The following is a 26630-nucleotide window of genomic DNA, read 5'->3' as shown; positions in this document are numbered from 1 at the left end:
TTGTATGTGCTTCTCATTGTTGATCAGAATCTTTAAAATGAGTTTTATGGATTCTGTGTGTCCCATTTTCTCGATGTCTTCCTCAGTTAACTCTGAGGCTGGCATAGGGTTTTGCTCCTTTGCAGGGGAGTTTTCAGTAATATTCATTGTGCCTTTGTCTCTTCTTTTGCTCTTGATCATTGTACTTCTGGTTAGCAGAGTCTTCTTGGGGCAGGTTTCTAAGCTGTGTCACCCACAGGTCTACAATGCGATTTTACCTATTTCAATTGGTACACAACTCTTTGCTTGCAGCCACTTGTGCCACAACCTCCAGCGAGTTCCAGGTCTGGGTTCTTGTGTTAGATTTCCCCGGTGGTCTCCACAGCCCCAGCTCCTGGCTCACTACTCTCCACCTCCTGTGATACCATACTGAGGCTGCACTGTTGTCTGTACAACCTTTCTCCCACTTCCGGTTGGAGCAGGTCCCAGGATTTGGGTGACACCAGGTGTCCTATATAGTTAGGTTGTTGGTGTGTCTGGGTGCCACACGGACCTGTTTTGACCCATATGATGCCACAGTCGGTGTTATTTTCCTGCAGGACCAGTGCAATCCAGTGAACTCAGTGAGTTCTCGCGAGCTCAGCACATGTGCAGTTCACTGTTGTTCCCTGCAGTCCTAAAGGTATTGCCACAGTGCACAAAATGGCTTCTGCCGTGCACTGCTAGAGTTCTTGATCTGCTGGCCATCAGGTCTGAGGGCTACCCAGACCTGTCTTGGGTGGAACCTGTAGGATGCCACGTTGCTGCAGTTCACCGAGTCAGAAATGAGTTCACTCCCAGCTCAGCATATGCTCAGCCCTTTCCCTTGCCTTTGCCTCCTTACACAAAATGGCGCCCAATTCGGCTCTAGGGGGCTGACTGGACTGTGAAATCCACCCTGTTCTCACACTGCCCATCTGGGATCTGCTGCTCTGTCTCTGCTCCTGGTCAAATCAAACGGACCAGCAGGACGGACAGTTCATTGTCTGGGTTTACCTCCCAAGCTCCCAGTGAAAGTCCCTTTGCATCTGGTTGCTGGTGGAATTCAGATCACCATTTGCTGAATGCTGCTGTAGTATCATTCACTGCAACACCACACCATTGTGTCCGCTGCTTTCCTGTGTCTGTCAGTGTCCAGGTACCCCTCTGCTGTTGTTCTGTCCTTTCCTATTTCCTGGAATATGTCGTCTCTGCTTCATCCTGATTAAATGTTTTTCCGTTCTTTAAACGTGTCCTTACCCTATTCCGCCATCTTGATTCTCTCATATTTATTTATTTTTTTTTAAAGATTTATTCATTTTATTACAGCCAGATATACACAGAGGAGGAGAGACAGAGAGGAAGATCTTCCATCCGATGATTCACTCCCCAAGTGAGCCACAACGGGGCGATGCGTGCCAATCCGAAGCCAGGAACCTGGAACCTCCTCCAGGTCTCCTGTGTAGGTGCAGGGTCCCAAAGCTTTGGGCTGTCCTCAACTGCTTTCTCAGGCCACAAGCAGGGAGCTGGATGGGAAGTGGAGCTGCCGGGATTAGAACCAGCGCCCATATGAGATCCCGGGGCATTCAAGGCGAGGACTTTAGCCGCTAGGCTACGCCGCCGGGCCCAATTCTCTCATATTTAGAAAACCTGAATGAATTTCTTGGTTCTGGATTTTCGCCTGGCCCTACCTGAACCATTAAGACATTTGGGAAGTGATAGATGGTCAATTGATCTCTCTTGTTTTCTCTCTCTACCTTTGAAATAAATAAGTAAATCTTTTTTTGAATAAAGAAAAAGTGCCCAAGATTTGGTACTGTATATAAAGGAGGTAGTATGAAATTGCTGATATGATGGGGCATGAATGGTAATAGAAAGTTAGACTAGAGAAATGTGAATTCATATATAAATGTGTAATGTGTAGGTCAACTTCCTGATATATGAAGAGTTTTGTTACTATTAATTAATTAATTAAATGTACTCCCTAATACAAAAATTGTACCATAAAGTTTATACTACACTGTTCTCTGGAGCTCTTTCCTTTTTGCTGTCTTACCACCTTTAGCAATGGCAGTGAACTTTAGGCACTAAAAGAGTGATTACCTTATATGATCTCATTTTTTGTGTCTTCCTTAAACTTTTATGTTTGCATTGAAGTTAATTTTAATTTCTTGCTGTTCACAGATCTTCAGTCATCTTGTCCATGCATTAATGTATACTCACTAGTTCACACAATTCTCATAGACTTAATTCTTAGAAATGGAATTGTTAGTTGAAATCAGGGTCAATTTCTCTTCACTTTTAGATGAATAGATTGTTATTTTGTTGCCTTCCCAAAAATTTGTATGAGTTTGGCTTTCACCAGAATTTTTTCCTGGCATCAGACAGTGACCTGATTTTTTTTTTAAGATGTTTTTCCTTTTTTGGAAAGGTAGATTTACAGAAGAGAAGGAGATTACAGAAAGGAAGATCTACATCTGCTGGTTCATTCCCCAAATGGGGGCTGTGACCAGAGCAGAACCAGTCCGAAGCCAAGAGCAAGGATTCTCCTCCCTGCTATGTGGGTAGAAGTTCCAGGGCTTTGAGCTATCCTCCCGCTGCTTTCCCAGGTGCAGACGGGGAGTAGGATCAGAAGTGGAGCAGCCAGTTGAGTCATCATACCATTCCTCTGTCACCTCATTCTAATACATAGTTTTCTCATATTCAGTTTCCTTTTACAATTTGATAGGTGACAGTTTATTAGATTATTGAGTTTTTGTTACATTGTTTTTTAAATTGTGAGTGAGGTTAAACGTCTTTGAACGTTTTGTTGGCCGTTTATATAACCAGCTGTTCACACCCCTTTTCATCTTTTCTATTTTAGTGTTGGGTTTTTTTACTTGTAAGGGTTTTTTACCTTTCAGAGCCACTCAAGTTTTTGGTTTGGTTTGGTTTGATTGGTTTGTTTTGGTAAATTTGCAGTGTTTTTTTAAATGAATTTTTTGATAATTTTTCAATTATTTTACATTAAGATGTGACATAAGGATGAAGCTTACCCTACTCAGTGGTGCTTACCTCTCTTTCTTGCCCATTTTCTCAAGGGAAGAAGACTAGCTGATCCATACTTGATTTACTATCAGTATTTTTCTCATATGTGGTTAGCCTGAGATAACCATCAGAGAGAACAAGTGGTTTGAATGTTTGTTGTATTTTTTGTAGTTGAAATTCTTTATCCATTGCTGAGCCCATCCTGGGCTACCATAATGTTTGGTTGAGTTGTTTAGTGTCATTACTGAGTTTTCTGATATTGCTACTTTGTGTCTGATCAGATTTTAGAATTTAGTTATGTGATTTCACTTAAATTTGGAACTTTAGTATTTTGATTTCTTGACCCCAGAGGTTGCCCTGGAAATAACAGCATTATGGTAATATCTCTTTTTCAAAGATAGAATGGACTTTAGATTTGTTAGATTTGATCGTACTTTTATCATTTAAATTTTTTATGCAATGTATTGTTTTAGTGTGGAGTTCTTAAAGGAGGAATACATTTATTTGTTTGACAGGCAGAGTTAGAGCAGGCTTTTGTCTGCTGATTTACTCCCCATGTGGCCAGTAAGATTGGTGCCAGACAAGGCTGAAACTATGAGCCAAAAACGTCATCTGAGTCTCCTTGGGCTTGGACCATCTTCTACTGCTTTCGTAGGCACATTAGCAGGGAGCTGGATAAGGAGTAGCAGGGACTGGAACTGGCACCTATATGAGATGATAGCATTGCATACAGTGGCTTAATGAGCTTTGCCCCAACCAACCTTAATTAGAGACATTTTAAGAGATAACTAGGAACACTGAGCTGTTCAGAGCAATCCTACCTAAATCTCACATCACATAGTTTTTTGGAGTTTTTGCAATAATAACTGTTTTTGTATAATGACAGATTCCTTTCAGTGCTGTAGCATTGCCTCCCTAAGCGGATTTTTCAGAAGTCTAAAAATAGCTTTTTGAGGTTGATACTCTCTCATTATGTTAGTAAGCTAAGTATTTTGTGCATCTGAAATGTTATTTTTGTGTTATAAGACTATATTTAGCTTTTAAAATTTACAACTAGACTGTGAGCATCTGATAATTCCAACAAAGAGTATACGTTAAGACAGTGAAGTGGTAGAAATGCTGAATCCTGGTCTTTTTCTCAAAATAACTGCTTTGTATATAGTTTTTCACATGAATTTATACTGGAACATCTGTAAATTTAACAGTAACATTTATTTGAGCCCCCATATTTCTCATAGTGCAGTGAATTAGAATTTGCATCCTGTAACAGACATGCCAACCTGTCTCTGATGTGTTCTGCTTTGTTGGCATTATGAATAAAATATGCCGCCTAAGAAGGAGATGCCGTTTCTACTTTAAATGAGGCCTGAACTGCAAAGTACAGTGTAATTATTGGTATTAATATGAACATAATATCTGTTCTTTAACCTAATTTTGTATATTATTTCATTAGTTGCATCTAAGTTTTGATTCCTTTGGGATTCTATACATTTATACATACTACTTAATCTCTGGATGAATAATTTAAGTATGATGTTGATTCTCCCTGATCTGTTATTCTTTGTAATTATTACTTAGATTTTAATCATAGGGCTTTTTGTTTATCTTTGTTAAATTTTATGTTAGGGTTTAGTCTATCATTTCAGCTTGTTAGAGCCTTTCAGTTTCTGGTTCAGTCTTTCATTTTAAGTCATTTTTCCCTAGATTTGTGAAATTCTTAGATGACTTTTAAATCAGATTGTAAACTGTGGTGCCTTGAACTTGGCTAACACTTTTTTTAATTGAAATATTTTAGTTAAATCTTTATCAGATTTATCAAACCTAACCTTTTACAACATTATACCATTCAACTTTTCCTTCACATTTATTGCTTAGCTGTTGAAAGTAGCTTTTGTAACCCCTAATGTGTAAAATCTCACATGGGAAGAACAGAGCTTAAGTCATAAAACTCAAGTTTGTTGAGGTTGCTGTTGATCTTCCAATCTCTTTAGTGTTAAGGTCTAGTATGATTCTTTAACAAATGAAGCAAATTGTAATTCAGTGCTGCGCTACTCCTGGTTATTCATAAATACATATGATTATCTGTCAGATTAAGAAATTAATAATTTAGTAACTTTCTTGAATGAAAGCTTTGACATTTGTATTTATAACCTTTATAATACCTGAAAGTCACCATTCCTCTAATGGTACTTACACATCTGGAGTATCCAGAATCCCTAAGGAGCAGAAGTGTTCTGGAGTTTATTTTTTTCCCAGATTTTTGGAATATTTTCATGTGCATACTGATATTTTGGGACTAGAGCACAAGTGTAGATACAGAATTTATGTAGGCTTCATATTAGCTTGTTCAGAAAGCCTATCAATAATGGTACACAGTCGTTTTAGTGTTCATTGTTGCCACTGGGACCTGTCACATGACGTCAGGTATGAAATTTTCCATTAGTGAAAACGTGTTAGCATTCATAAAGTTTTCAATTTTGACTCACTTTATGTTTTGAATTCTGAGTTAGTGATGCATCCTTTTCACACCACTTTATTAGATCTCACTTTCACTTTTTTCTGCAGTATTCATAATATTTACATTTCCCTGACTTTCTGTTGTATGTATGATGTGTATGATCTTATCACAAAATAGGATCATCATACACATATTCTTCAATTTGCTAGCTTCTTTTTCCTTAACACATTGTAGAATCAAGTAGTGTTGTTCCTTGAAGTTAGTAATGGTTAAAATTTGAATATTATGTGAGATGTAAAACCATTTAATATAGATTTATTATAAAGACACTAGAGTAGAAGCAATCATTTGCCCTGTTTCACAGGTCAGAAACTAAGGCTTAAAGAAGTTAAATTACATACCCTTGCTCAAGTACCTCAAGCAGAGTTTGGACTTCCATGTAGTTCGTTGTGGTGACTGCTAGACTCACTTCCTAATCACTACAGTGTGTAGTTTATTTCTGTCCTTGTTTCCTTATTTTCTTAATGTTCTTAAACATTGCTTTATCAGTTATCTGCTTTCTGTTTCCCCTGTAACATAGTTTTGTCTTTATCCAGTTGATATTCAAATAAATTTTACATCTTTGTAACTAATAGAAAAATACAAATAAAAAGCACACCAATATTTCTTTGACTTTGTATCCACTTGAGTTAAAGTTAGCAAGTCCCAATTCTTCCCTCACTTTTATCACCAAAGATTTTGTAATAATAAATTGAATTTACTGCCTCATGTTACTTACCCTTGAATTCAGTATAGCTTGGTTGCTGTTGGCAGCAATATCTGAAACTGCTCTTTGCAAGAGCATTGCTAAACCAAGATACTTGAAATGCTTTGTAATTCCCTGTTATATCATTAATGAAATTCCAGATTTAAGTCTTTGCCTCTTTTGCACTCCTTTTCTGTTACTTTCTGTTCTCAATATTAAACTGATAAGAACAGATTAGATCTAAGCCAAAAACCTGGGGAACAATTTGGTTGTTAATGTTGCTAACTCCCCTAATGTCATGTATTTGCTTTAATATTTTCTAGTCCTTTCTTTACTTTCCTACTCCACACACTATTTTTAGGTGAGTCTGTCTGTCTAGGGCTGTGATTGTGGTAAAGCTCTCTAGCTGTACTCCATTCTTCTTTCCTGATTTTTGCCTTGACCTATGTTTTCATCCATCTTTGAAACATAGCTACCTAATTCATTCTTATATTATTGATAAAAGTACAACTTCTATCAAATATTTTTTAGTTTATTATTATTTTAAAGGCAGATTTACAGAGAGGAGAGACAGATGAAAAATATTCCATCCACTGCTTTGCTTCCCAAGTGGCTTCAATGACCATAGCTAAGCTGATCTGAAGCCCAGAGCCTCTTCCAGGTCTCCCATGCAGGTGCAGGGTCCCGAGGCTTTGGGCCGCCCTTGACTGATTTCCCAGTCACAAATAGGGAACAATGCGAAGTGGAGCAGCCAGAACATGAGCCAGTGCCCATATGGGATTCTGACACTTGCAATGCAAAGATCTTAGCCACTAAACCATTGTTCTAAGTTCTAGATTTAGTCTTTATACATTCCTTGTCTCATCTCATACTTGATACCCAGGTTTAGACATAGTTAAATGACCTTAACTTCTTTGTTTCACAGGTTCTCTTATTACATTCAGGTTCAACTAACCCATATACTCTTTTAAAAGTGTATTTAATTAATTTGAAACGCAGGGTTACAGAAAAACGGGTAGAAGGCATGTCTTTCACCCATTGATTTACTCCCTAAATGGCTGTGACAGCCAGGACTGAAGCCAGGATCCAGATTTCTTCTAGAACTCTCATAAGGGCATAAGGGCTCAAGTAGTTGTTTTATTTTCTGCTGCTTTCCTAGGTAATTAGCAGGGAACTGGATCAGAAATGAAGTAGCTAGGATTTGAACCTGTACTCATATGGGATGCTGGCACTGCAGGATGTGGTTTAAATCACTAAGCCATAGCTCTGGCCACCCATACATTTAGGTTGACCTTATTTTTGAAAAGTATCTATTGTCTTGTGCCTTAGTTCAGGTCTTGGATTTTTTTTTTTTTTTTTTTTTTGGAAAGGCGGGTATACAGAGAGGAGGAGAGACAGAGGAAGATCTTCCATCCGATGATTCACTTCCCAAGTGACCACAACGGCTGGAGCTGAGCCAATCGGAAGCCAGGAGCCACGAGCTCTTTCGGGTCTCCCACGTGGGTGCATGGGTGCAGGGTCCCAAGGCTTTGGGCCATCCTCAACTGCTTTCCCAGGCCACAAGCAGGGAGCTGGATGAGAAGCGGGGCCGCCAGGCCTACAACCAGCGACTATATGGGATCCCAGCGCGTGCAAGGCGAGGATTTTAACCACTATAACGCCAGGTCCAGGTCTTGGATTCTTGAAGACTTCTAGCTTCTCACCATACTTTTATTAACACCTTCTCAATGGTCATCCTTATCGTTCCCATTTTCCGTGATACTGAGTTAAAATAATTATATGTATATGTCATTTTGAAGTCCTTAGTGTATGTTGGTTATTGACCATTAAGCTGGATGAAATTATTAAGGGAGTGAGGCAAAAGAAGAGGTCTCAGGAATAAACCTGTGCTCCTCAATCATTAAAAATCAGAGATTAGAAGGAAGCATGAAGTGTCTGTAGTGTCCTGGAAACCAAGTAAGAGCGTTTCGAGAAGGGAGTATGATCAGTAATAAATGGTTGTGCTTAATCACATGGAGGTGAGGACTAAAGTGATGATTTGCCTTGTCGTCGGCAATAGTAGATCAGAACATTCCTGCTATAGCAATGTTAAAATTCTGCTTAGTTTGAGAACACTTCAGAGACCATGTTAATATCTTCTAAGGATTTGCAAGAAGGGAAAGGAAGAAAATAAATTTGATGATAACCAATGTGGTTAGAGCTTTTTTAGTTTTTTGGTTTTTTGTTTTTTGTTTTTTAAGAATAGTACCCAGCTGGTTTGTGTGATGATTTTAATGTTCTTACAAAATGGGATTCATTAATGCAGAAAGACAGGAAAATTTCTAAAGCAATGGTTTCAAGTAGAGCACAGGTTTGTTTGGTGTTTTTTTTTTTTTTTTTTCCAATATGCTTGTTTTAGAATAGAGCTTGATTGGTCCATCTGTAGTTAATAAAGTGAGGGCAGTTTAAGGGATTGGTTGATGGTAGTAGGTGGGTACTTGTGTGGTAGAGACAGCATCATTAGCTATGACTCAGAACAGGAATTTTGGAAATTGGAGAGGAAAAGCAAAATACTCTAGGAAAGTGAACAAACTAGTCAAATGTGTATTTATTTCTGAACTAATTGAATTTCCTCATGATAACTTGAAGATAGTACCAATTAGCACGTTGTGGGTTTCCTGTTAGTCATTTGGGTACAGATACGGACTGGGCAGAAGACAGATTTAACTAGTTGCAGACAAACCCCATGTTTTTACTGTGTGTATATGTTAGTTGTGTTGTGCTTTGTTTTGTTCTGTTTCACTTTACATGCTATTGGGTATCTGTCACAACTACTTGACTCTGCCATTGTAGCCCCAAACTAGCCGTAGACAATGCTGGGCATATCTCTTCTCTAGTACATCTTTATTCATTAAAATAGGTAGTAGGCCATTGCCATTGTTTGCTCTCCACTGTGTTACAGAGAGTCAGTAATTACAGACTGTAGAATTCAGTTGCCTGTGGAAGGAGATACAGTGGAAAAGGGAGCAGAGTCAGTGACACAATGTCTCAGCAGTTTCCTGAACTCTGTTGGGTACTTTGACCAGACATCTTGATTATAGATTTCCTACTGCCTGAAACACTCCTTTCATACTCAGTTTAAAAGTCCGAGTCTCTTTTAGACTTAAGTTCCTCCGCAGTTGCTACTGATATTTAGAAAATGCTCAGTAAATGCTGAACATTGAAATTCTCCAGTTGGTAAATAAGCTAATTTAAAATGGTGACATTATGAAAGTTTGTTTACTGGCAGTTTTCCCACTCAGCAACTACTAGCACATAGTGACTTGTAGCCTTGGCTTACTTCACTGATACTGTTCAGGATAAGGCTAGTGCTCTTTGCCTCTTTCCTAGTTGACCGTAATTTTTTTTTTCTTCACTGATCTTGGATTGGTATCTATATGTTATTTGAACTTAAAACCTATAACAAACTTTATGAGTGTGGTAACTTCATGGCCTCATAAGTTATTCTTATAAATTATTATGTAAATGCTTGATAAGTTATTTTTTATTTAGCTAATTGTGTAAGAAAAGCGATTGCTGTACTAATTATCAACTATCAGATAACCATAAGATCTTTGTGTCTATGGGTTGGAGACATTTTTAAGAATATTCTGTTCAGCCTTTCACATTATAGCCTCGAGTTTGTTTGAGTTGCGTTTACTGATTAGCTGCAGAGGTAGGAGTCGAAAATCGTGTTTCCTATTTCTTAATTTAATGTTCCTTCTACTACTATGCCACTTTTCTCAGTAGGATATGGGACAGCAATTCTTAGCCTAGAAAATAATCAAGCATTAGGATAGGTGCTAGCTTCTGAAATGGCAGTCAAAAGGTAGTTTAAATCTGTTGATATTACTAAGAAGATATGGTAAGCTTCTTTTTACTGTTGGGCATATTTTGAAATATTTTGGCATAATTGAAATTGAATACATATTTTCTTTAAGATTGGAATAATTGATTTTTTTTGTTGTTGTTAATAAACTCTTGCAGAAAGATGAGGTCTATCTTAATCTGGTGCTGGACTATGTTCCGGAAACAGTATACAGAGTTGCAAGACACTATAGTCGAGCCAAACAGACGCTCCCTGTCATCTATGTCAAGGTATGTAAAAGAGAATAGTTTTCCACTTCAGAACTTGTTTACTGTGAGTGAAGGGTTGTGCCCAGTGAGTTTTAGCAAAATTGCTCTTACTTCACAGAGGGAAGAAAATATCCAAGAAGGTGTTACTAGAGTGCCGTTGAAGCTTTCTGTAGTTCATGACTCAGATACTAATGATAGACTCTGATAAACTGCTGTGACAGTTGTTATGTTTTGAAACTTAACAATAATAAAACAGCCACCAGTGCAGGAACATTAATAATAGAAGCTTTTTTTTTTTTTTAGGACGTTGAGTAGTTAGAACATTTTGACAAGTAGTCGAGAACTCATTGATTTCAATCCTGGAAAGTAAAAATTGACCCCAAGTTTTGAGTTTATCATGATTTGGTTGGTGCATACATTTATGATAGTGGGAACTAAAAGATTCCTAGGGTTGTTTTTTTTTTTTTTAATTATAGATTTAGTATAGTAATTTCTTAGGATTTTTAGACTAGTAGATTCTATTCTAGATGACTATCATAGACGGCATTATTTCATTTGAACTCTTTGCAGAAATCTTTGAGCTATTTAGTTTAGAATGATGGTGGTTTGGGTCTGCCTACCTTCTGGCACTTGCTATTGCTAATGAGGGCCATGGAACTTTTATGAATCAGAAGAAACTTTAGATTTGGTTCCTAAAGATCAAATTTTGAAGTCTAATGTTGCTATTTAGGTAACTGATTTTAGACAAGTCATTGATTCAGTCTCTACTTAGCATACATATTTTTGAAGCTGTGAACTTAAATGCTAGTTGAAAACTCATATTTAGAGATAGAAAACCAGGTGCGTTTTTGTGATCCATCATCAGAAAAACATGTGATTCTTTATCTGTTCAGACTGTATCCTTTGAGGCTCAATTTTCTCTCCTATAAAAAACGAAGATAAAATATATATCTCACAATGTGATTGCAATGATTGTATAATCAAAGAGTAGAAAAACACTTGGATCAGTAGTTAGTATATGTTAAATAAATCCTATGAGGATACTTCAAAAAGCCAATGTAAAATGAAAGGAAAAACTGTTTATTTTGGAGGAGGGGGGAAATCTGTGCATAGCTCTTCCATAACTTATTTTTCTATGAACTTTTTGGAAACTTCTTTTATTTCAAGCTGTTTTAAGGAATTTCTAAGAATCAGTTTATTCTTATCCTTACTCAAGTTATTTAATGATTTTATTTAATGCCTCTATTTAATAGACCAAAATAAGACGAAATAAATAAAACATAACTAAAAGAGAGTTAATTACCAAACCCACTACAGAATATTACATATGTGATACTGGGCAACTTGCTTAATCTCTATTACTTCTGTTACTTTTTATTAAAAGGATATTAATACTAGTACTTGGTGTGTAAGGTTATTATAAGGATTAAGTGGATTAAAACATAGTATGTTGGCTCAACATAAGTGTCTCAAGATGGATAAGTTGTAAAGAAAAGAGAGTTGTTTGCACTTACTGTCCATGTGCCAGCTGGAGGGACATAGTTGGTGCTGTCTTGTTGGTAGAGTTCCAGGTCATGGCATGATGTCAAAAGGGAAATTGTGGGGGCTCAACCAGGTAATCATCTCCCTTCAAGCACCGGGATCCCATGGGCACTGGTTTGTATTCCAGCTGCTCCACCTCCCTTCCAGCTCCCTGAGTGTGGCCTGGGGGAGCACTGGAGGAAGGCCGAAGGCCTTTGGGACCCTGCACCTTTATGGGAGACACAGAATAAGCTCCTGGCTCCTGGTTTCAGATCAGCTCATCTCCAACTATGGAACCACTGGGGAGTACCAACAGATGAAAGGTCTTTCGCTCTGTCTCTCCTCTCTGTAAATCTGCCTTTTTAATAAGAAGAAATAAATCTTTTAAAAAAGAAAAAGAGGGAGAATGTATGTTGGTCTTTTCCCCCTCTTTTTTTTTTTTTTTTTTTTTAAGTTAGCTAATTTGGAAGGCAGAGTAATAGCAAAGCTCTTCCATCCACTGGTTCATTTCCCAAATGACCCCAACTGTCAGGACGGGGCCAGGCCATGCCATAACCAGAAACCAGAAACTCCACCCTGGTCTCCCACAAAGGTAACATGGCCTCAAAACTGGTCCTGCTTTCTACTGCCTTCCCAGGTGCATTAGTAGGAAGCTGGATCAGAAGAAGAATAGCTGGGACTCAAGCCAACATTCCTATGTGAAATGCCAGCCTCATGAATGGTGGCTTAATGCACTGGGCCACAACATGAGAATCTTCTTTTTTTTTTTAGTCTTTTTTTTTTTTTTTTATATGCCTTCCTTTTTTTTTTTTCTTTTTTCTTTTTTTTATTTTAAGATTTTTCTTTATGTTTTTGACAATCTTTACATAGTTAATTATGGTAAAAAGGTTCAAGGGCTATAGGGAAGTGGGTAAGACTATTATTTCCATATTGTTTCCTTCATGTATCTGAGGCAAAGGGGAGAATCTTCTTATCTAAAGCCAATGGTACTCAAGCCATTAGATTCTGTCCTTACAACAACAGTTCATCACTTCCCAAAAACCTCATGTCTAGATACCATGTGTGGGTTGAATTTCTACCTTCTTCATACTTCTTAATGAGTATTAAATTTATATATATGAATTTCTGAAAGAACAAATTATGATCAAACCATAAAATCTGTTTTAAATAACAGGATTGCAGGTTTGTGTGAAATATTAATAAAATAGAAAGGACATTGTAAAATTTTCTAAATTATTAAAGGATGGTACAATATTACATATGGTTAATGACACTTTAATGACTAATTCATTAAGAAGTAGCAAATTATTATTATAGAAATAGCATGAAACATATTAAAGATTAAATGCCAATGATACCCAGCATTTACTTATTCCAAAAGAATGTGTTAATTTATTTGTTACTTTAGGATTATAATTCATTTGAAATAGGAAACATTCAGTTAATTTATACTGTTTGTTCCAGTTGTATATGTATCAGCTGTTTCGAAGTTTAGCCTATATCCATTCCTTTGGAATCTGCCATCGGGATATTAAACCACAGAACCTCTTGTTGGATCCTGATACAGCTGTTTTGAAACTCTGTGACTTTGGAAGGTAAGCCAGCTCTCAGTTTCCTTTTCCCCTATCCTCCTCCTCTCCCTCTTTAATTTGTCCTTTTTGATACTTTTATGATGTCAGTCTAAACACCTTAATAAGGAGTATTAAACTACCGAGTTCCCTGTGAGGTAATTTTGGTAACATGCCTGAAATACTGTGTCTTCATCAAACAATGTAACTTCTGCAAATTGCTCCTTTAGAAATACACATTTACAGAATAATTTAGATACAGGAGCTTTATTTTTTTTTATCATAGCATTGGTTGTAAATGTCTACTAGGAAAATGACCAAATAAATTCCTGTACATACACATATAATGTTACAAGTTCAACCATTAAATGAATGAATTAATTCTTTTAAGAGCTGAAAGGGAATGATCCCTGGAAAGTATTAAATAAAAAAAGCTAAGTCAAAGTATGCATACAGTATGCTTCCTACTACTTTTTGTACATGGAATGTGTCCATATATATAAAAACATGTACATGTATATACATGGCTTATTTCTGGAATTAAGCATAATTTATAATATTTCTTGCCCTTCAGTAGATAAATTTTGATAATACACTGTAGTTGGGAAATTCAGTTTTGCAATGATTGTACTTTAATATTTGAATTTATATTTTGTATATGTACTTTCTAAAGAGCTAATTTTTAATTTTTTTATTGTATGTATATTAACAATTATCATGTATCCTTTCAACTTAAAAATTCACCTTAATTTTGGTTTATAGAAAAAGTCCAATATTATTTATTATATAATATGCTATGTATAATTATTATTTATTATATTAATATACAATTATTATCTATTATTTAATCTTTTCTGCAAACCCCATCAAAATTTCTTTCTTAGCCTCATTACTTAGCTTGATTTTATATATATATATATATATGTATGTATATATGACAGTATTATTTCATGGCTGTCACTATGTTCTGCCTTTGTGATCTAACCTTTCTAGTAGTAGGTAGCCATTGCCTAATCTGATGAGTTTACCAATAAGAGTACCTAAGAATGACTGCCTGTTATAGACTATAAAAGGACTGTAAAACAGCAGACTTGAATAGAGATTCTGTTCAGAATAATGTCAAGACTGTTGATCTTTCTCTTTCTCCTTTCTTTCACCCTTTCAAATAGATATTTAGAAGGAAAATATCTCAAAAACATTATACTGTATACTGTAAAGACTTAGTTTTCACTTTTGTAAAAAGAATATATTAAGGCATTAGATTATCGAGGTCATAGCATCAGTTTTAATATTAATGTCATTAGAACTGATTCAGTGTTCTTCATAGATATAGTTACAGGAATGTCATCAAACTTTAAAGATAACATGTTTTTCATCACATTCATTCATGTTTACATTACATTCAAAGATTTTATGTTGTACCAAATGAATAATCCAAAAAGTAAAAAGTAAATAGGCCCTGGTTCAGCAGGAGAACAGGCAAGGCTATAAACATAAGTGAAATGAAAACATGACCATTTCATGCGTATACATAAGTAATCACAGATTATTAAAGTCTTCTGTGGTGTGTCTTTCTGTCCATCTGATGATGCACATATTTATTGATTCTGTATTTTGGCTGTTAGGAACAGTGCTATAAGCATGTTAGTGAAGTTATCTTTTTGATACAGTGAGTTCATGTCTTTTGTGTATATACCCATTCATAGTATTTGCTGAATCCTATGGCAAATCTGTTTCTAGCTTTTCAAGAAACTGTTCCGTTATCCACTGTGGCTACCCTAATTTGCATGCCTGCCAACAGTGTGGAAGACTTCTGTGTCCTTTGCATCCTCACCAGCATTTTTTCACAGATGGATAATAGCCATCTGATGTTGATGTGGGTTGATGTGATACTTTATTATGGTCTAGATTTGCATTTCCCTGATGGCTAGTGTTGGTGAGCATTTTTTCATGTTTTTCGGAACATTTATATATATATATTAGAACTATTCAAGTTCTTTGCTTGTTTCTTAATGACACTGTTGAGCTTTTTAGTTGCCGATATATTCTGGGTATATCTTTCATTGGATACGTAGTTCACAGATTTTTTTTATACTATTGGATATCTGTTGTCTCTTGATTGTTTCTTTCGCTGTGCATGTTGAAGTGACTATTCTTTCTCCAGGGTATGGTCTAGGCACTTTTGTCAAAAGTCAGTTTCCTATATGCATGTGGATTTTTTTCTGCACTCTATTCTGCTTCACTTATCTATTCAATTCTTAATGCCAGTGCCATGCTGTTTTAATTAATGCAGGTCACTATAGTTCTTAAGTATTTTAGAAAGATAATTTGAGTAAGAAAACATCTAAACTTGCCACAAAAGTTTCATAGGCTTTGAATCATATCTGTAAATCATATGTATGCTCTAACATTGAAGCATTGTCTTTTTGTATTTTATTCAGTAATGAATAGAAAATTAACAAATTTACTAGAAAGTGGATAAAGTAGTTGAATCTGTAAGGCTTGAGATATCCATCTAAGAATTCATATAGTAAAATAATAACAAATTTATCACCCTTTTAAAAATATGTTGAGTGCGAAACTGTATAACATAATACAATGTAATCAATGAATAAAAAAATAAAAATATGTTGAGTGATGAGTATTCAGTCTTAAAGGAGGGAATATCAGAAAGTACAAGGAAGATTAAATTAAAAGGTTAGTGTAAAATGGGCATTTGTTGCAGTGATCAGGTGGATGCAGAGGGTACTTACTTCCAAGCTTATAATTAGAGTCCCAGCTCCTCCATTCCAATTCAGCTTGCTTCTGGTATAAATCCTGGGTGACAGCAAAAGATGACTCAAGTACTCCAGCCACCAGTCACAGAAGGAAACCAGATGTAGTTCTAGGCTCCTGATTTGGCTTGGTCCTTCCCTGACTGTTGCACACATTTGGGAAGTGAAACACTAGATGGAAGACCTTTGTCTGCCTTTCAAATAAAATCAAAGTAAATAAATAAAAAAAATAAAGTCATTTGGGTGCAAGAATTTTTGAAATCCTTACTCAGTACTGGCCTTTAAAAACATCATGGAAAAATGCATGTGGAAAAAACTATGCATGGATTTCAAATTTTGAGGCCAGAATTAGTGTGTATTTTAATTCCATTTTCTCAAGGATTTTTGAGGTACCTCTTAACTATTTTTGGTGCAAGACATACCTTTTTCTTTTCTGCACCTCTGTATATTATGGAGATGGAATTCAAGGAATAGAGCAAAAATTTTTCTTTTTTTCTTTAGAGGACAGTTAAATGCTTTTTTTAATGTAAAATTTTTTGCAAAGTGTTATAAATTTCGTTTGGGTAATGAGGTTTCTTTTTCATATGTTCTGTAATTGCAGTTATGTGAATCTGAAATAAAGTATTTGATATTATGAATAATAATACTAAAAGGTATGTCAAAGTTTCAATTCAAACTTTTTTTTTTTTTTAATTAGTGCAAAGCAGCTGGTCCGAGGAGAACCCAATGTTTCGTATATCTGTTCTCGGTACTATAGGGCACCAGAGTTGATCTTTGGAGCCACTGATTATACCTCTAGTATAGGTGAGTACTGAATTCCTAATATAATGCATGTATATATTAATTACATTTTGATTTTAATAACCTGGTACTATTAATCTCTAATTTCACTTCTTCAGAAAGATGAATGTGCCGTATAATGCATGTTTTCTTAACAATGAGATATCTAAAAGAGAATTTTTAAAATTTACCTTTAATGAAGGCATTGTTGATGTGACAGTTAATGTGCAGCTGGGGGTGCCTACATCCTGTAACTGCAGTGCCTGAGTTTGAATCCCAGCTTCTGTGCTGCACAAACCCTAGAAGGCCACAGATGATAGCTGAGGCAATTATGTGCTTCTCTTTCACCAGGGAGACTTAGATTGAATTCCTGGATCCCAGGTTTATTCTGACCCAGCTTGGCTATTTCAGACATTTGGGGAATGAACTTGGTGGATGGGAAATTTCTCTCTGTGTTTTTCCCTCTCTCTTTCTCTTCATTCTTCTCTCCCTTCACCCCTCTATGCCTCCTTTCTTCCCTCTCCCCTGTTTAAAAGGTTTTTTTTTTCTTTCAAAATTTCACCTTTTAGAAATTAGAAATTAAAATATGCCAACTATCATGAAGCTTCAAATAAATGCTAAGTACATTCTGTTGCTTAAATCTTCGTAAATACTTACATCTGAGTAAATAATCACTAGTTGAGAAATTTGCTTAATGTTATTTCATGGGAATTTTTCAAGGTGACCAACTAATAGTACCTACCATTGGTTTTGTCCTTCATAAAGAGTGAAAACAAAAAATAGCTGCATTTCCAGAGCACAGGCTGCAGTTTGCCTCCATCTTAAGGAAAGAATAAGTGTCAGATCCATATCTCCCTTCTAGGTAGAAGCCTGTGCATATCCCAGATCCCTTGTGTCACATAGATAATCCACCACAGTAGCAAAACCGATTGCTAAATTTCGAACCCAACTAGATTCAATAGAATGATGGTGAACCTAAGCATATAGCCCGCTTAGTACTCTACATTACAAGGTACCTGAGGTATAGAACAGCAGGAGACCTTACCTCCTGAACATGAGAAGTAGGGATGGCAACTCCCTCGTGTTTGGGACCTTCTACCCCCACCTTATTTCTGCCATTGGTCACTGGGGACTGCTTAGTCCAGATTGTCAGTCAGCAATGCTCCTATAATCCTGGTACCAGAACCTTGCTTCTCTAGTGGGACTAGGGAACATGCCCACCACAACCAATACCATCTCTGACAATAGAAAAGGGTATAAGGAAAATGCACTGTGGGATCCACTAGAATGAAAGCCAAACTAAGGTATCATGTTGTTACTCAAAAACACATCATCAGGGAAAACAATGTTTTTTACATGAGGGCCACTGCTTCAGTGACAGAAGTGATCCTGCAGATGAGTTAATACCAGCGTAAAGATCTAAGAAACTTTTAAAAAAAGAGTATCTCTCCAGAGTAATGCTTTAACAGACTCCTAAGCAAATGAGGCTGATGAAATGTTTGATAAAGAATTCTAAAAGATATTCAAAGAATTATAAAAGAATATAAGGATGAACAGCTTCACAAAATCAGGAAATCAGTGCATGACAAGATATTATTAAAACATTTGGCAGATACAGAGATACTAAAAAGGAACTAAACCTTGGAAATATGTAAGTAAAACAAAAAATATGGAAGTCTCAACAATATATTAAGTATTAGATCATGCAAGTGAAAAAAATTGGAATGGGTAGTATAGTGTAATGTGTTAAGCTGCAATTTGCAACATCTACACCCCATAACAGTGTCAATTTGTGACAGCAACAGATTATGGCCCAAGTACTTGGATCCCTGACATCCATGTGCAAAACCCTGATGAAGTTCCAAGGTCCTGTCTTCATCAAGCAGCAGCCCAGACTGTTTTGGGTATTTGGGGAGTGAATCATCAAGTGGAAAATCCCTAGCTCTGTCTCTTCTCTCTGTGTCACTGCCTTTCTAAATAAGAAAATAGTTTTAAGAATAAAAATATTGGGCCCGGCGGCCGTGGCCTAGCGGCTAAAGTCCTCGCCTTGAAAGCCCCAGGATCCCATATGGGTGCCGGTTCTGGTCCCGGCGGCTCTACTTCCCATCCAGCTCCCTGCTTGTGGCCTGGGAAAGCAGTTGAGGACGGCCCAATGCATTGAGACACTGCACCTGCGTGGGAGACCCGGAAGAGGTTCCAGGTTCCCGGCTTCGGATCGGCGCACATCAGCCCGTTGCGACTCACTTGGGGAGTGAATCATCAGACGGAGGATCTTCCTCTCTGTCTCTCCTCTGTGTATATCTGGCTATAATAAAATGAATAAATCTTTTTTTAAAAAAAAAGAATAAAAATATTACCTGAACATGAAAATAGATCTTAAGAAGTAGCACAGTCAGATTTAAAAAAAAAAATAAAGCAATGAAGATTGCCTTCAAGACCTCTGGGGCACCATTAAATTAAATAATATTTGAGGTTTTGTATCCCCTAAAGAAGAGAGGAGTAAAATCATGGTAAAACTGTTCAACATAACATAAGGATATCATAGGTGAAAATATCTTAAAAGTGAAAAAAGATACGGCTGTCTGTGGATAAGGCCCATCCAACTCCAGATATCAATGATCAGAAAAGATCCTTATTACAGTGCATTTATGAATGAACTGTTAAAGTTATCACGTGAAGAGATTGTAATCTGTAAGAGATTCAATCTGTAATTGAAAAATGCCAACTCACATTAAAGAGATTAGTCATTAGGCCATTTTGAATAGAAAACTTATAGTAACTTATAGACCAGGAGCAAATGGAATGATAATTTCTAACTTCTGAATGGAAAAGTGCTTACTAAGAATGTTGTGCCTGGCAAAGCTATCATTTATAAATGAAGGGGAATGGGGAAATAAAGACTTTTTCTAAGACAAGCACAAGCAGCAAGTTTATTACCACCAGAATACCAGTCAGCTTCTCATCATCACAATTAAATAACAGAACCTAACTTACAAAGGGAAAAGGTTATTTTTCCTACCATATGGAGATTCACAGTCCAGTACTGACTGGCCATTCATTGATGTGTTGTCTGATGAGTGTTAGATTTACCAACCACCTGTGAAAGAAAAAGACAATGACCAGGTACAAACAGGCCTTTATTAAGCAAAGAGAAGTCCATTCCTGGGGCTTTGCCTGCACAGCAGAGGAACAAACAGGAGAGGAGAAGACCTCAAGTGGGAAAGACAAGCTGGGTAGCGGAGACAAAGGTTTTATACCCCTTCTGATGTGGGTGCTGGCATCAGACATGCCATGACATATGATGTGACATGTGTGACATGTGTAATATGACATGTGACATGACATGTATAACATAGCATCACAATTAACATCACATGTGATGATAGGGCAATCATTTGACATTTGTAACCATGCTGATTTGTTAAAATTTTAACTCGTCATGAATTTCTAGTAAATTGAACCCACTAATTCTATAGATGTCTACAACAGAGATGTGTACTGATAAATAGTTACCTTCAATCTTTGGCTTCTTTTATCCTCTTTTAACCTACTAGTTAGAATTTATCATAGAGAACTTGGTCCACTGGGCATAGATAGAAAGCTAAGATCGAATTAATTACCTCAGGCTAGGGTTATGTAAGTGGATACCAAATTATTTTACTTTTATACATTGTGTGTGAGGGAGTTCCTTAGTATGTAAGTTTTTATACAACCACACAAATAATGAATATACAGGCCAAAACACTCCACATTATCAAAAAACTGAAAAAAAAAAAAAAAGACAAGAACAACCATAACTTGGGGCAATTTTTTTGCTTCCTGATACAGGTAGGAATTCTCTTTTGTGGAAAAATATCCCTAAATAGAGATATATTATTTGTATTTTGCCAAGGGGCAGAATGCCGGAGAACATTTTTGCTTGTGTCTAGGGCTAACAGTTCTTCACCCGCATTTTTTTTTTTTTCGCACCACCATTGTGAATTTTAACACAAGTAGAGAAGGCATACTCTTAGGAAAATTGCTTTTTTTTTTCTTCGATTTATGTACTTTATTACAAAGTCAGATATACAGAGAGGAGGAGAGACAGAGAGGAAGATCTTCCATCCGATGATTCACTCCCCAAGTGAGCTGCAACGGCCGGTTCGCGCCGATCCGATACCGGGAACCAGGAACCTCCTCCAGGTCTCCCACATGGGTGCAGGGTCCCAAAGCATTGGGCCGTCCTCGACTGCTTTCCCAGACCACAAGCAGGGAGCTGGGTGGGAAGTGGAGCTGCCGGGATTAGAACCGGCGCCCATATGGGATCCCGGGGCATTCAAGGCGAGGACTTTAGCCACTAGGCCACTCTGCCGGGCCCGAGAATTGCTTTTTTTTTTTTCTAAGATGGGTCTGGACGTTACAGGGCTCTATAGATCATGCCTTGAGCTCTGCTTCACTAGAGAATGGGAAATATGTGTATTCTGTGTCGTGCTAAAATCTCTCATCATGTTTGTGATAGTTTGGTGTATACTAAGGAACAAATGAGAAGTTGTACAAAGAGTGATTAGTTTAACCTCAGGTTTATTGCTACTAGCCAAGCTGTTAAATGGAGATAGGACTAAATTCTGTCTACATTTCTGAGTGACTCTAAGGATTAAACGTTAGTGAAAATACTTTTGGCAACATGAAGTAGTATGTTGTGTTTCTTGGAAACATAAAGCCATTGTGTTTGTTAGCTTAGCTGTCCTCAAGAGTAAATTTCAGCCTATGTCTTTATGGATGTTATGGGTCTTTCCATTTGTTTTATATTTTGTTCGGGTTTATGATACAGGTTATATAAGTCCAAGATACTGAGATAAATTGGACTACTGTCCCCTAAAGTAAAAGCAGTTTGATTCTTAACATTAAAAGACATATATATGTATGGACTGGGACATTTTGATTCCTAACAAGCCCAGAATTGGCCTTCATTTTTAGATTTAGGGCACTTGCTTCTTCAGGCATGGTGAGAATTCTATGTAGATGTTTTTTCAACAGAGATATCAAAAGTATTCTAACAGGCACATTCTAAAATATTTTTAACAATAATACTTGAAATAAAAGTAGGTAGTTCTAACTACACTATTGTCATATGAGGATATTTTTAAAAGTTCATAGGAAATGAAATCAAAAGGTGACTTTAGGAGTGATCATTAAGTCTAGTAGTTAAGATTATCACATCTTGCATCCAAATAACATGGATGTGGTACCCTCTGCTCCCAGCTCCAGCCATTAGCAGTGATGGCTCCAGTAATTGGTTTGCTGCCACCCACACTGATGACCTAGATGGAGTTCCCTTGTGCAGTCGCTGATATTGCAGGCTTTTGGGGAGTGAACCAGTAGATGGAGTCACTCTCTTGTCTAGTTCTCTCTGTGTCCCCCTCACCCCCGACCTCTCTCTGCCTCTCAGATACATAGAAAATAAATTAAAAGCTTTATTTTGAAACCTATGCCAAGTGTTTCAGAATACACATTTTTCATGGATTTGCTGAGGCTATCTCTCTATATAAATAGATCTAAATCTGAATAGCAGAATGAAAATAAAGAGCTGGTTAACACAGTGAATTGAGCTTTTAATAACATCCTTAAAGAAGCTGTTATTCTGTAACACTGAGTTGCTCAAAACATTGGTGTTTATACTGGAATTAGAAATAGACTCTAGTCTTAGCTGTATTCAGTAGCTTCACCTTTAAATCTACAGTGCCTTATTTTTTTTTTTTTTAATCTTTAAAGTGTGTTAAGCTAGATAATCTTAAACAAGCACTGTGGATTAAAAGTAAGCATGGGGGCCTGGCACGGTAGCGTAGTGGTTGAAGTCCTCACCTTGAGCGCTGGGATCCCATATGGGTGCTGATTCCATATGTGGTCCCGGCAGCTCCACTTCCCATCCAGCTCCCTGCCTGTGGCCTGGGAAGGCAGTCGAGGACGGCCCAAGGCTGCACCCTCATAAGAGATCCTGAAGAGGCTCCTGGCTTCAGATTGGCTCAGCTCCAACCATTGTGCTTACTTGGGGAGTGAACCATCGGATGGAGCATCTTCCTCTCTGTCTCTCCTCTCTGTATATCTGCCTTTCCAATAAAAATAAATAAGTAAAAAAAAAAAAGTAAGCATGGAAGTTATTTTGTCTTACACCCCAAAAATCTACTGGACTAGCCTCACTTTTTAGTAACCCTTCTGTATGGTTGAAGTTTTATTCAGTTTAGAGAATGTCATCCATTTGTGCTATAAAGTAAGAGAAGAGATTTTTAGTATCTCCCAGAAAGAATATGTATCTTCTTTTTAGTAAGTTGACTGAATATGAATTGGGAATGACTAATTCAGTTGTCAACTGAAGCTTTTGATTATTAATTAACCATAATAGCTACTAGATAATAGTATTCCTTGATGTTTTGCCCATCTTCCACATTTGTAGCAGGGTACTGCATAAGAAAGTGTTTCTCACGTTTATATGAATGCATAATTATTCCTCTGCAATTTTTCCAGCCTTGTCTTCTGAGAGGAATTATTCTCTAATAAAGAGCAAAGAAGTGAGTGCATATTACTTTCTTTTTAATTAGCTAAGTAAAAGGATATTTTAAACTTTAGGTCAAAGTAGATAATTTAGATTAATAAGGAGTTGTAATTATTTACAGTTGATCAGAAATGGAAATATCTTAATATTGACTCACATAAAAGTCCTTAGCAGATTTTCTTTTATTTGCTTCATTTGGCAGTTTTATAATATATCAAATAGGACTCTCTTGGTCTTTATTGCAGAAAAGGTACTGGGCAAAATCAACATGTTTTCTAAATGAATTTTCTGTCATTTTTCTAGGTCAGTAAAAAATACTCACTGGAGCAAAGTTTTCCAATTTCTTTTGACAGTACATCTCATCATATCAGAACTCTAAATTGTCTCCATGCCACTCACTGTTCTCTTCCCTGCTGTAGATGGGAAATGCTAGCAATGATTCACAACCATCTTCCTAAAGTAGTTGAGCATTGATATGAATTTAAGAATCTGGGAACTGAGAAGCAGCTATTCTAGCAGGAATCCTTAATATCCAGAATTAGAGTGCCTCTAGTCACCAGTTTATTCCCCACGTGACGATGATACCCGGGGCTAGGCCAGGTCTCACAAGAGTTCTAGGACCCTAGCAGTTTGGCTGTCTTCCACTGTTTTCTATCAGGGAGCTGAATCAACAATGGAGTGTCTCAGAGTAGAACTGGTACTCAGTGGGATGTTGGCATTTCAGGCAGAGATACCATAATACTGAATCTTGGTAGAACTAAGAGAGAAAAAGAATATATTGTTAATACAACAATCATGCCAGGACAGTAGAGACAAGGCAGAAATTATCCTGGGCAGGTCAGCAATGCACTTTAAATTTTTGTAATTTAATGCGTTTATTTATTAATAAAATTCTAATTTTTGAAAGTTTTCTTTAAACATGACAAATTTCTTAGATTTGTTTCATTTTTATTTGGAAGGCAGGGTTACAGAAAGAGACAGATCTCCCATCTGCTATTTCGTTCCCCAAATGACTATTGGTCAGAATTTAACCAGTCAAAGCCAGGAGCCTGTAGATTTTTCTGGGTCTCCCACGTGGGCGTAGGGACCCAAGAATTTGGGCCATCCTCCTCTGCTTTCCCAGGCCAGAAGCCTGGGGTTGGATCTGAATTCGAGCAGCCAGATACAAACCAGTGCTCATATGGGATGCCAATGCCACATGTGGAGGCTGACCCTATTATGCCACAGCCCTGGCCCCCAAGGATTAGAGATTTTGCTTTGACTTAAAAGTGCATTATTTTTATAATTCATGGAATAAAATTCATACTTCCTTTACCGCTCCTTTGCATTTAAGCACATTTTTCACATTTTTCTGTCAGTGATCTTTGAACGTAAAAGTCAACCATTTAAAGTTTTAACATTTTCCTGACAGTTTGCTTTGGCTTAAAACCCAATACGTATGGAAGATTGCTTAATTCCTCTCTATGAATACCTATTAATGTGCAGATTGTGTCTCATTTACTTTTAAGTGTAAGTAGTCATGTCGTCATTCATGAATACCCAATATTTGCCATTAATAGACTTTAACCTTAATATAATACGCATTTTTTAAGAAAGATTCATTTATGTATTTATAAAAGCAGAATTACAGGGAAATCTTCCCTAAGTTGGTTAACTCCCCAAAAGGCTATAATAGCTGCGGCTAGGTCAAGCTGAAGCCAGGAGCCAGGAGCTTTTTCCAGATATCCCACATGGGTTCAGGAGCCCAAGGAACTGGGGGGCTATTTTCGTTTCTTACCCAGGAAGAAGTGGAGCATCTGGTTCTGAAATCAGTACCCATATGGGATGCAGCTGCCGGATTCCATGGTTTAACTTGTTATGTCACATCCTCAGCCACTATTGTAATATATTTCAGGCGCCTGATTGCTCTTTACCATATTTAATGCTTAATTTTAAAATGCATTGAAGTTTTATTACTTTTCTGTCTTGGTTTATTCGATCTTTATATTTACTTTGTAATCAAGAAAAGTTAGGAAATGTGCATAAACATTTTAAAACTGAATCTACATGTGCCAGGATCCCATATGGGTGCCAGTTCTAATCCCGGCAGCTCCACTTCCCATCCAGCTCCCTGCTTGTGGCCTGGGAAAGCAGTCAAGGACAGCCCATAGCCTTGGGGCTCTGCATCCACATGGGAGACCTGGAAGAAATTCCTGGCTCCTGGGTCCGGATTGGTGTAGCACCAGCCATTGCACTCACTTGGGGAGTGAATCATTGGATCTTTCTCTCTGTCTCCTCTCCTTTCTGTATATCTGAGCTTCCAATAAAAATAAATCTTTAAAAAAAAAAACTGAATCTACAAAATACAAATAAGCGTTTGTTTTCTTTCCTCTTCAGATGTGTGGTCTGCAGGCTGTGTATTGGCTGAGCTGTTGCTAGGCCAACCAATATTTCCAGGAGACAGTGGTGTGGATCAGTTGGTGGAAATTATCAAGGTGAGAAGGTTGAATCTAAATTTTTTAACTGGAAGGAATTTTGGTTCTGTTTAAATAATATCACATACACAAAGAGACACACACGCAATTTAAAAAATCTAGAAAGTGACCTAAGATCACAACAAGTTTAGGTTTGTAAGAGGCTACCAACCTTTTGGTTTCTAATTTAACTACTTTTGTGTTGTATGATTCTGGAAAAGCTATTTTATGTATCTGATCAAGAAATAGGTGTATTGGGACAAGTGTTTGATGTTAAAGTTAAAATACAGCTTGGGACACTGACTTCCCATATCAGAGTGCCTGAGTATTAAGTTTCCCACTTCCAGTCCTGGCTTTCTACTGATGTGTTTGTTCCTGTGGGGGCAGCTGATGATGGCTCAAGTGGTTTGATGCCTACTACTTAGATGAAATTCCTAAATTGAGTTTCTGGCTCCCTACTTCAGACCTAGTCCAGCCCTGGCTGTTAGATGCATTTGGAGGACCAATGATTGTGAGATTTCTCTTTGTTTTTGTTTCTCTGTTTCATGCAAATAACGAATGAAAAAAAATTTTAAGTTGATATATTTTTTAAAGTGCTTAGAAAAGAGTAAGCTCACTAAAATGCAAAGCGAATAAAAGCAAGAAGTGTACCTTTTTATTCAACATGCTTTCTCTGCTAATAC

General features: G+C 37.0%; 1 protein-coding gene across 4 annotated transcripts in view; it reads left to right on the top strand.

Moving 5' to 3' along the window:
* GSK3B (glycogen synthase kinase 3 beta) overlaps positions 1-26630 on the top strand; it is a 167498-nt gene that overhangs the window by 84355 nt on the left and 56513 nt on the right. For all 4 annotated transcript variants that reach the window (XM_058661949.1, XM_004577874.4, XM_004577875.2 and 1 more), the window contains exons 4-7: positions 10233-10343; positions 13308-13438; positions 16883-16989; positions 25871-25968. In XM_058661949.1, the coding sequence (XP_058517932.1) occupies positions 10233-10343; positions 13308-13438; positions 16883-16989; positions 25871-25968 (447 nt within the window). The remainder of the gene's footprint in view (positions 1-10232; positions 10344-13307; positions 13439-16882; positions 16990-25870; positions 25969-26630) is intronic.

Source organism: Ochotona princeps, chromosome 3 (assembly GCF_030435755.1).
Source record: "Ochotona princeps isolate mOchPri1 chromosome 3, mOchPri1.hap1, whole genome shotgun sequence".
NCBI lineage: Eukaryota > Metazoa > Chordata > Mammalia > Lagomorpha > Ochotonidae > Ochotona > Ochotona princeps.
Note: the sequence above shows the minus strand (reverse complement) of the source record. Positions and strands in the feature narration are given on the sequence as shown.